Here is a 12540-nt window from a genome sequence, read left to right as displayed (position 1 = left end):
TTGACTCCTAGATTTGATAGTGCGTGTTAATTTGTTTGTTTTTACTTTTAGAGACCATAGGTGTGAATTGTGAATTTTAATTATTATGTGTGAATTGTGAATTGTTAATTTTAGTTTTAAATTGTTAATAAAATTCACTGAAGTTGAATATAATGGCAAATGTTCCAGAATTTACCAACCAAGGAATCCCTCTTAACGAGAATCCTAGTACTTTTCCTTACTTTTGATTACATTTGGAATTTTTTAAGATCATATATTTTGATGACTCATCAAGCAATAATCACAATTATGTTATTATTTATATGAAGTATGGAAACTATTATTTAGAACTTACATGGAGTAAAAGGAGTTTTCGCTTTATCCTAACCCTAAAATTGTGAGTGAAGTCATGACATTTATTATTTAAAATATAATTTTATTATATAAATTGATTCAAAATTTTAAAACTATTTAAAATATATTTTTATTATATAAATTGATTTTAAATTTTTAAAAACTTTTAATTAAAACGGTTTTATAAATTATACCACTCAAATTTATAATTTAATACTATTTCAACCAAAAGTTAAGAAGGAATGTATTATCCAACAAGGAATATATTAGCCCTCTCAGGATGACTCAAAATCTGATTTTTCGCAAAATTTGGATAACTACATGTATGCTACTGTGAATTGATTTTTTTTCCTTAAGAAGTCTATTGTGTAAGGAAGTGGGCTTCCGTCGGATAATCCATTAACTTTACTAGAAAGTAAAGGGCTTTATTGTTTTCATTAATCTGATAATTCCCCCAATGAGACACATGTGACAATCAACATCTTTCACTGTCACAAGATTCCACTTGTCCAAAAACACTTTCCTAGGAAATTGCATCTTCATTCGTGAGTCATGACTCTCATATAATCCGTCTTCTACCATCTTCTTATCAAAATCCTACTACAGTTTATCTACTAATAGCCACACTATCTCAGGAAAAATGGAATACTCTATTCCTAAGTTTTAACTTATAACCTTTTAGGGAGAACACTAGATTTAAAATAATTAACCAAAATCGTGCTCCATTTTGACTGCTAAAAACAAGGCCTTCTCACGCACAATGGGATAACCGACACACTTGGCGATACTAAAAGCGAACATAAATCGAAGCTTTACCATAATTAGAGTTCCTTTGAAATCGAAGCCTAAATTGATGTCACATGATTTAGATTAGATGGTGACATGGTGCATTGTTAAGGCATTTTTTTGTGGTAGGATTTTAAGTTTCTAAGAGTTCTATTTGTAGATATAAAGTTATTTTTTTTGTAAGTTTTTTAAATTATTAATTTATTGTTATTGTTTTTCATGTAGGTACATTATTTAAATAGAAATGCCTCCAAAAAGAAAGGGTCAATCAACTATTAACAATTTTTATGGATATTCTAAGACATCAAAGACTTCTAATGTTAAAGATATTCCATCTATACCCGATTTGAATGATGATGCTAATGAAGATGTAAATGAAGAGTTTGTTGTTAATCTAGAAATTCCTGGCCATGAAAAGGAAGGACAAGATGGTGGATCTAGTAGTTCGAGGAGGAAGGCTTTCTCAAAACGTGAATTTCGAGAAGAGTGGACGATAAAACATCCTTGGGTTTATAGTATCAACGTTGAATATGGAAAGATTCGTATGAAGTGCAAAATTTGTGAGAAATACAAAGCTCAAGGTCCGTGGGGTATTGGAGATGGATGTAATACCATTCAATATGATGCTATAACAACTCATGCAAAATCTATTATTCATCAAACATCAACTCAGAGAAATTTGTATGAAATTGAAAGGTTGGCAAAGCCCATTACAGAACACATAGTGACAATAAATGAGGCTAATAAGGAAAGGGTCATAACCACTATGAAGTTAGCTTATTTTATTGCGCAAAAGGATATTTCAATTGCTACTTATGAAGATCTTTGTCATCTTCAAATGCATCTTCGAACACCTAATATGCCTTCTCGAGTGGAGTATTCTTCCTACATAAATAGAAAAGCAGCTACTGAATTCATTCACTCTATATCAGATTACCTTGAAGAGGTTCAAACTAGAAAAATGATTGAAAGCCCATTTTTCTCTATAATGTTAGATGAAAGTATAGACAATGGTTTGGAACAACACCTTGTTGTGTATTCTACATATCTAGACTTGAAAGGATTGGGCCCTCCAGTGTCACAATTTATGAAAATGATTACTGTTCCTGATGGAAAAGGAAAGACTATATATGATACCATCATTAATTTAAGGGAATCAAGGCAGTTGAAAAATGAGAAACTAATAGCAGTTTCGACTGATGGTGCTTCATCTATGGTTGGATGTGAAAATGGATTTGTCACATTGCTAAAAAATGATTTACCAAATCTTATTGGTACTCATTGCATTGCACATCGTGAAGCACTTGCAGCATCAGATGCTTCAAAAAGGATACCAGAGTTTTTGTTTGTTGAGAAAATAGCAAACAAGGTATACTCATGGGTTGAAATTCGGCAAAGAGAAATAATGAACTCGTTTCTTTATTGGAGATAATGGAAATAGAATCCTTGCAGGTTCTTCAAATCCATGGGATTAGATGGCTCTCTAGGGGTCAAGTGGTTGAAAGACTAGTTACATTAATGCCTGCTATTTTGAGTTTGTGGAAGAGAGAAAGAAAGAATTCATGGTATAATAAGGCAAGAATTTTTTCAGTTCAATTTTGTTTGACTATGCGTGCTGATGTTTTGAATGAGCTGAATAATCTAAACAAAAAATTTCAAGAAGATAATGTGGATGTCACATCACTTGGAATAGCTATTGACCATACATTAAATTCTCTTAAAAGATATTTCTACAAATCAGATTCTTTTGCTGAAGGTGCTGTACATCTTACTAAATTTTTAAAAGACTCTAAAGATGGGTTCCATGAAAATGTTGACAAAGAGGGAAATACACATAGACATGATTTGTTGTATATTCCAATCCATGATGAACAATTGCCACAACCAATGGCAACTTGCATTGATGGCTCCCTTGAGAGTTGCATACAACTTACAAGAAACTATGTACAAGCATTGATTGAGAGTTTCAATTCAAGATTTCCAGATCTTCATCTTTTTAATGCAGCAAGGTTGTTTAGTCCTTGTCATTATCTATCAGATCTTTATGTCAGAGAAAATAATGCAAAGCATTGGCTTGAAATACTTTTTTCACATTTGCAGCATAAAACATGTAATGAAGGTGAAAATGTACCAACATTTGATGTTACAGCGTGTAAAAGAGAACTATACCAATTTATTGATGTGGTTTATTTGAATGGAGAAAGATTTCCAATGAAAGATGCATGGAAAGTGTTTTCTCAAACAAAATATTGGCACTCTAGGTATCCAAATATGCTAAAATTATGGCAAGCAATGCTTGTCATACCAGCGAGCACTGTCGCATGTGAACGAGGGTTCTCTAAGCAAAATATGATCAAAGATATAAGGAGAACAAGACTATCAATTAACACACTTGATGCATTGATGCGTATATCATTAATAGGTCCTAACACAACAGATGTGGAATGGGAACGAGTTTATGAGATTTGGAAAACTGCAAAGGAAAGAAGACTCTTTGACAGGTGTGAATTATTAAATTACATGTTTTTTTACTTTGCACAAAGTTTATATATATTATATATAATTGTCCTCTACTATATTTATATTTTTTATATGAAATTTTAACATTCTTTGTTTTATTGTTTATTGTTTATACAGGCATGAACAGTTACATTGATGATCACTGATGTAAAAAGAAATTGAAGATATCATTTGAAAGTTTTTTCATGTGTTGTTGTTATAGGTTGATGGCACATGAAAAATGCCATCAAGGTTGAAAAATGGCCACATCTTACCAATATTGTAGAAAATGTGATAAAAGATGTGATGCCTTTGGATTTTATCATTTTGGTACTATGACATATCTTTTCTCGCTTTATGCTTCTCAAGATGCATTTAAATACAAGGAGATTTTTTTGCACATATATGTGATTCCCTTCTTTATTTGGCTTTAATGCGTAACTTTCATGAAACATGAAACATTTCATTGCTTTAATTGTCATTGGAGCAATGGAATTTAGAAACTTGTAAGTTGTGATATTAGTTTGGTGTAACTGGATTTTTGAGTAAACCATCATTTATGTATATGTATGAATTAATAATTTGTTTCCAAACGTATTTCTCTTATTGGATGGTTGGAAGTTGGTGGTACATTCTTATGCCTTTTTAAGGTGTCATATATTTATATTTTGTATCAAACATTATATTAGATAATGTCATAAATTATCTCTGAATTTGCATGGAACTTAGTCTTATTAGGCATCTAAATATTCATGTAGCATAATGTAAATTGTTGGATTTAAATGATAATTTAAATATATGAAATGGATAACCATCAAGCGTTTTACCTTGGACTGATTATATAATTTAAATGAGCAAATTTCAAATGTTCAACACTTTTTATTGAAACCTCCACAATTGAGTTTTTTCAAATTTTGGTTTTTTTTCTTACGATAAATATATGAAAATTTTCAACATAATTATTTATTGAATGGTAATTTTTTAATCAAAACTTTATTAGTGAAGGGTTAATTTATTATGAGAACATCACTCTTGAAGGGAAAAATTTTTAATATAACGTTTCTTGACGGGAAGCATAAGGACCCAAAACGTCAAAAAAAAAAATTATGACGGGTAAAGAGAAATCCAAATTCCAACCCTGCTCTCGAGTAATAGACACACTGATATCCTCAATATTCTAAGTTGAGGCATTGTTTGCTCATCCCATACATCATGGGCCCCACGATATTCTCTACCTTCGAACACTGAGACAACTGCAACGTCTCCAACCTTGGAAAGCCGCCACTCCCCACCGCTAACTCCCTTGGCTCATTGCAACCCTATATTTTAATGCCATTTAAATTAGATAGCTCCTCAAATACCAATCTTCTCAGCGATGGACAATAGCATATGTTAAAATGTTGAAGTTTGGGCATCACTCCTTTGTTGATCACACCAGAGGGTCCCATTATAGTCTCACACTTGTGTAGAAAACTAAGCGCCAAGTCCTCGAGCATGGGAAGACCGCAACTCTCAATTTCGAGTGCTTCAAACTCCGTGCACTCATAGATGCTTAACTTCTTTAAACGAGGTAATTTATAGATGCGCAACTTCTTATAAGCTTAAACGTGGTAATTTCCTCGTTCTCAATGTCTTCAACGAACTGCAAAAACTTATATTTATATCTTCGAGTTGTGGTATTGTTTCTTCACTTGACAAAGTAGAAACAGATGATCCCACCATCATGCTTTCTAATTTGCTTCGGCCCCAAGTGTCAACCTCTTCAACATTGGAAAGCCCCAGCCTACAATTGCAGGAAGCTCCCTAAGTTGCTCACAGTACCACAATTCTAACTCTCTCAGGTTTTGAAAGTGAGGAATGCAGTTGGGTAAACTTACCCCTGATAACTCCAGAGTATAAAATGTTCCAATTTGTTCAAATTATCCAGGTTGAACAGAAAAATATGCTCCACCCCGCATCATCTCGGCAAATTCTAAAAACAAATCACTAAAGCAATAATTGCCTTATTGATTCACCAACACGCATGCATAGTAACATACATGCCTATACATCATGATTTATTTTCCGGCAGTTTCCATAGCTCCGACTGCAGCAGGCTCCACCACCGCTCCCGCTCTGACAGGCTCCTCCGCTCCGATTTAATCACTTGGATGTACTTAATGCAAGTGGATGTAGTTAATGAAAATGCACTGTCCACCTACACACATTCAACGAAACCTCCGCGCGCAAGATTTCAAACTCGCAGTCCCGCTCAAAATTTCAAACTCACAGTCCCGCTTGAAATGAAATGTGAGAGGGTGGGCTGTGCCACGTAAATTTTTTAAATTGAAATGAAAAATGCCCTCCCTATAAGAGGATTAGAAGGAAGACCTGGAGTGCTTCGCAGATTTCTAGCTATACCATATCCAGTTCGATCTAGATTCGAACTAACCGAAAATTATGGGTGAAGGCGAATTGAAGCAAATTTTCAGAATGTTGCGTGCTTCTGTAATGTCAGAAAGATGGACAATGCAGGCGCAGTGGTGGAATATGAAGAAAATTAATTTGACACGCCTCTATTGTTATTATTTTAGGACAACAATTTTTATGGTAATAATTTACAGGGTGTTTTCGTGTTCCATATATATTCATGGCAACTTTCTTTTGCTAACTGAGTTATTCTTTCTTAGTATTCTGTCTAGCGAGGAACTCGAATTTTGGCCTGGACCTAACAAAGTTTCACCGAGAGCTTTTATCCAACTATTTCCTTGTTCAAACTCAATTTCAACTTTGAAAAGTGCGGTTCCAGTTCGAATCTAGCACTGAGAGTGCTTCTTTGGTAATAAACATATCACGATGGAGCTTAAACTTCTCATATAGTTCCGTTTTTTCAGCATGAAAAAAGCTTTATATTGATATTATATAATCAACAAAATGCCTTTACATAGACAGCTGTGCGATATTTTCACTCTATAAATATGGCTGAAGATATGAAGAAAGTTCTGAGTGTGCAGAGTAATGATGGAGATTGGAAGCATATTATCTTCAACTGTTAAACAAAACTGTGTTCCAAGCCAGCAGAGAAGTTAAATTCATACCTTTTGCTATGTATAGTGCCGATGTAAGATCCTAGCATAAGACAAGATATAATCATAAGAAAAAAACATAGAGGTGAGTTATATGTTAGGGAGACGGAAATCCTGGATCTAAAAGCATTTGTTTGCCAATTTAATTTGCATCCTCCATACACCTTGAGGGGAAGTTAGGCCTTTTTTGGATAATGCATCAGACTCCCTGTTATGAGCTCTGACTGTGTGTGAGATAGAATAGTCCTTCTTGCTGCTCCATATGTCTGCTATTCTATCCAGCCATCCAGCGAGATGAGTGTTTTCTATTCTATGTTTTGACAGAACATGATCAATAATCAACTTAGAGTCCCCGAAAATATTTAATTTCGGAATGTCAAGGAAAGTGCAGAAGGAAAGAAGTCCTGCCAATGCCACCGCCTCAGCCCTGTTGTTGGATCCCTGTCCAACATTCCAATGGATTTCGAAGGACTGTTCTGTTGTTGTCTTGATGAAAACACCGCAAGCACTGCTCCCTTGTTGAGCTGCACCATCAAAAAAGGCACAAGGAGGAACCATGGACTGACTTCTGTCGCTCCCGAGCCTGATGTTTATTGCTGTATTTTTTATCCTTTTGCAGATCCTGATTTGTCCAGACATATCCAGGGCGTTGTATTGAGTTATGATTGAAGTAATTACACTCGAATTGGGTTCCGATTTTGCGTCAAATAGTCTGCCATTTCTCCATTTCCATATGGCCCAAATGGCCAGTAAAGGAACAGGCCTCCATCTCTTTTGCATGGTGCTCCATCTCTTGAAAGCTTCAGGAATGGAGGAGCATGGGTCGAGTGTAAAACCAAAATGAGCTGTTAAGTTTTCCCAGATAGACCGCACCTGAGAGCATGTGAGAAATAGATGTGCATTGTCTTCAGAGTCACTCCTACAAAGAAGGCAGATTGCAGGCCCATGCCAGTTTCTTTTTTGCAGATTTTCTCACGAGAGATTCCTATTGTGGAAAACCAGCCATGCAAAAATAATAATCTTCATAGGAAATCCAGTTTTCCAAAAGGCAGGGGGGAAAACTTCACCGGAATTTTCAGACTCCGAGGATAGCAGAAGTTGATATATATGTTTTCCCTGGACCGCCAAGGATCCGCCCAGGCCTTTCCATATAAGAGCATCATTGCCAGCAGATCGATAGATGCCCTGCGCTTGCAGAGATATTATAACAATGTTCCATTGATTCTCCAAATCGCCCCGAAACTGTAATTCTTTCGCTGTTTTCCAATTAGGGACGGCGCCTTCCCATTTTTTAATAGCGCTGGCCCAAAAGAATACCACGGCTATGGAGCACTTTCAACAAATGTGGGGAAATGTGAATTTTCCCAGCACCTCCAACAAATTCGTCGTATCTGATCATAATTCTTGCGCCTGTCTGGAATTTCCAAATGAGATTTTGCGTGAAGAATGGTTCAAGTTTCCTGAACCCTCTCCAAATTGCAGATCCATGTGGGGACCCAATATGATTAGCCTTGATCCAAAAAGCCATGTCCCTATTATGCATGTATTTGGCTCGTATGGCCGAGCTCCACAGTGAGTTCCACTGCTTGCCACATAGATTTACATAAGAGTGCCTTCCTGAATTTAGATAAATCTAAAATGCCCCATCCTCCCATATGTTTAGGCTGAGATAAAGCAGATAGTTTTACAAGATGATATTTGAAATGGTATTTTTTACATCCCCATATAAAGCTAACAATTATCCTGTTCATATTTTTTATAACTGTGGATGGAATATGGAACAGATGAGCCCAATAAACCATAGTTTGAGCAAGAACAGTTTGGGTCAGAATTAAGCGGCCGCCTTTTGATAGATATATGTGCTCCCATGCAGCAACTTTTTTTATAAGAAGATCAACTATCCAAGACCAGTCCGCCACCCGATACCCAATAGCTTTCAGACTAAAGCCCAGATATTTAAATCCATTTTGGAAAGGGTTTGCTTTAATGTTGAATAAACGAGACAGGAAAATGATAAGATTCCTGTTTATATCTTGAACATTAAAGGAGGATTTCCCCTCATTAATATTCATACCAGTGGCGCATTGAAATCTACCCAGGATCTTATGGAGGCAAATCCAGGTTGTTCTACAAAGCAGAGCAGAGAAGAGAATGTCGTCAACGAAAAAGTTGTGGGATATGGAAATCCCTCTGCATATTGGAAGGGGTTGACAGACATTTTGATGTATCGCCCTCTTGATGTGGAGGCTGAGAGAGTCCATTATAAGGATGAAAAGCAGAGGTGACAAGGAACATCCTTGCCTAAGCCCTCTGGCAGCTTTAAAAAAAGGCGTAGGAATGCCATTGATCAATACTGCGTAGTTAACCTCTTCCACGCATGCCATGATCCATCTCGAACATCTGTTGTCAATTCCAATCCTTGCAAGTAGACATCGGATGAAGCCCCAATCAACACTGTCATACGCCCTTTTTAGATCGATTTTTAGAATAGCAGCTTCCAAATTCCTGAGATGCATTGAATGTAGAGCTTCCTGTGTGAGAGCAACCGCTTCTAATATGTTCTTGTCTTTGAGAAAACCATGTTGTTCTGGAGTCAAGTGCTGAGATAGGACATTTCTCATCCGCATTGCTATAATCTTTGATATGATCTTATACAACACATTACATAAAGAGATTGGGCGATAGTCAGAGAGAGATGTAGAGAGCACCTTTTTGGGGATCAAGGTGATATAAGTGGATGTAATGCATTGACTAATACTGTCGCTTAATCTTGATTCCTCAACCATGTTCAGAATGTCATTTTTGAACAAATCAAAGAAGTGAATAAAAAAGTCAATAGACCAGCCATCCGGCCCGGGGGATTTATCTTTCTGAAAATTTTTCATTGTTGTTAATAGTTCATCCTCAGATACTTCGGTGAAAAGAGCGGCATTTTGTTCCTCGCCAAACATACAAGGGTACAATTCTATGCCCCATAGGATGTCGGCAATATCACTACCTTTTTCTCTGCTATATGCCTTTTCAAAAAAATTGACCGCTTCTCGAGAAATATCCTCCTGGGAAGAGACTGTTTTGCTAGATTCATTCTTAATCTCCCATATCGTGTTGCCCTGTCTTCACCTATTAGCAAACTTATGAAAAAACTTGGTGTTTTTGTCACCTTCCCTGAGCCATAGAGCCCGGCTCTTGAGTCGCCACGTGGATTCTTCTTTTGCCAGAATCTTCTACTTCAATTTCTCAAGGTTCCATATTTGTTGCAATGTGTAAGAGGAAATGGATGCATTTTTGAAAGCTGAGGATATGTTTTGAAGTTTTTTTATCAATGCCACTAAGATTTTTTCTATTCATTACAATTTTCTCTCGTTGCCAAGATTTCACTTTGCCACGAAGACAGGTTACGCGGTTTATAAAATCATGAGTCTGATAAGAATGTTGAGCAGTGTTTTTCTGCCACGATTCCCTTATTAACTGGTTGAAACACTCATCAGAAAGCCATGTCCTATTGAATTTAAAAGGATAACCAATTCTGCTTCCGGTTTTCATCCAGAGAATGTGAATGGGGCGATGGTCGGAAATATATGAAGAAAGGATCTTCTTTAATGGTAGGCCAAATCTCTCAATCAGTTTCCCATGGATAATGAACCTGTCGAGCCTTTTGGCCATGTAGGAACCACCTGTACGACCATTATCCCAGGTAGGACCACTACAGATCGGTTGGGTGTCAAAGAAATTGAATTGGATGATGGCATCCCGAATCATTCTATCAATAGGGTCCGATTTCCTACCATTGCCCCAGACCTCATCGCTAGAAAGAGTGCAGTTAAAATCTTCTCCGATCATAAGGGATTCTAGGTCAAGAAATTTAGAAGACAAAAAATTTTCCCAGAATGGAAAGCGATTCTTATATGGAGCATAAAGATTGAGGATATGAACAGGCTCAGAGCAATCTCTAAAATGGGCCAGAATGAGAATGCCCGCAAAGCTTTGGAAGGCGGCCGCTTTTATCCATTTTGGGTCCCACATAACTACTAAACCATCAGATAAACCATCAGCGCTTGTAGTCACTATATGCCAAGTTGGGAGCATTCTTCTGAAATATGAAATGGTATGAGAACTGTCATGCATCGTTTCCTGGATTAAAAGCATTCTGGAATTTGAGGACCTAAAGAGGTCCTTTAGGGCCAAAAATTTTGGGTTAGCCTTCAGGCCCTGGATGTTCATAGATAAAATATTAATCATTTCGGCACTCAGGGGGTCGGCATGCTCTAAGAGGCCCAGGAACAGAGGGATCTTTCGAAACCGATTCAATAATAGGGACATCAATTAGATTTAGATTTCTGGTGGCCAATTCCATTCGACCTTGTCTACCACGGAAGTGTCTACTTCCCCTCTTCTCTCTGCGGCAAATCGTAATATTGCTGGCTGAGTTAGGGCTTATGATAGGGGAGGGGGAGCGATATGGTTTATGAATGGTTAGTGGTTTCAAATTAAGCGAAGCCCGTCAAAGCAGGTGGTCGATGTCACAATCGAAGGAATTTTTATCAGAGGACCCTGGGGAGTTGTAAGGAGTCAGAGATTCGCAAATCGCTTTGCCTTTGTTGTCAGCATTTAGAGCAGAAGAGGGGTGGTTTCCATGAGATCGGGAGGGGTTGGCGGCCGGGGATAGGGGGATGAGGATATATAATGAACTATAGGGGAGGGACCAACCTTTATAGTTTTTGAAAATGTGGGGGAAGGGGAACGACAGGATCAGGGAGAGGTTCAGGCGGAGGGGGTGTGTTATAGACATTTTTGTGCCTTACAGCTCTAAGCATGAGATGTCCATAAACCAAGGGATCCAAAGTCCCTAAAAGTGTTGTTCTGACCCCTAAAGGAACAAGGTCAACAAATTACAGCTTCTCCCAGAAGTTCTCCACCAGAAACTGCTCAGAATCAGTCAAATCATGATCATTTCAGCTGCTCCACTGGCTAGCTACGTTGCATAGCACCCAAATACACTGGCTAGGTGCATTGCAACGCAATTGAATGCACTACCAGGGTGCGTTGAGCGGGAAATGACAAATGGCAGTGCCATTCCGCAAGGTGGAAAGACAATGGAAGCTTCCAGAATCTTCTCCAATGACACTTGCCTCACTGAGTTCGACCAAGGATGAGTAAGAGGCTCTCAGTCTCCAAGTGGAAGCAAGAACTGACAGAGAGAAGCCACTAGTCAAATCATAAGCTGACTCATCTTCCTTGCATACATCTATATATGGATCCCTCATCCCAGAGATCCAGAGGCTGGAATTTTGATATTGCAAAGAATTGTTGTTGGTTTTGAGAGAGATAATCAGACTATTGGGTGATTTATGCTTTGTTGGAGGTGAAGAGGGGCTTCTATGCTGGGAGGTTGATGCTGGATCAGGAATCATCGGTTGTAACTCCTCCTAGATCTTCTTGTTTTATTAATAAAACTATTTGAGTTTCTCCTACATGCTTGTGTATCATTGATGTTTGTTACATTTGTATGTTTAGCTTAAATCTGATCCTAAGCTTTTTATGAACATAAACCCATGTCTTTGTATAGTTTCTTTCTTCTGTGATCTTGCAAGTATTGTGAAGCTGGGCAAGTGAAGGAGCAAGTGTTTGGAAGCTATCAAAGAGGAGAGAAATTGGATCAAAGGGACTAGCGCAAGACACCAGTTTGTTCATCCTATTCCTCTTCGTTTACAGTTCATAAAGAAGAATATACAAGTAGTTTTCTCTGTTTGTTTCTAAGGTCACTGTCACACCTTAGTGGGATAGGGTTGTTCCGAATGGACACTTTTCCCGATAACAAAATGGCGACTCCGCTGGGGACGATTGTCTAATTAGTTTG

At 37.5% G+C, this 12540-nt stretch overlaps 1 protein-coding gene across 1 annotated transcript; it reads left to right on the top strand.

Moving 5' to 3' along the window:
• Positions 1-1363: 1363 nt before the first annotated feature.
• On the top strand, positions 1364-2551 carry LOC149178622 (uncharacterized). Its single transcript, XM_089422175.1, has one exon. It carries the CDS (start codon positions 1364-1366, stop codon positions 2549-2551), a length of 1188 nt encoding a protein of 395 aa, XP_089278301.1.
• The last annotated feature ends 9989 nt before the right edge of the window (positions 2552-12540 follow it).

Source organism: Pinus tabuliformis, chromosome 4_1, assembly GCF_031772625.1.
Source record: "Pinus tabuliformis cultivar Carrire ecotype Pingquan chromosome 4_1, CPIR1, whole genome shotgun sequence".
Classification (NCBI taxonomy): Eukaryota; Viridiplantae; Streptophyta; class Pinopsida; order Pinales; family Pinaceae; genus Pinus; species Pinus tabuliformis.
The sequence above is the reverse complement of the archived record's forward strand: the minus strand, read 5'-3'. Positions and strand labels throughout refer to the sequence as shown.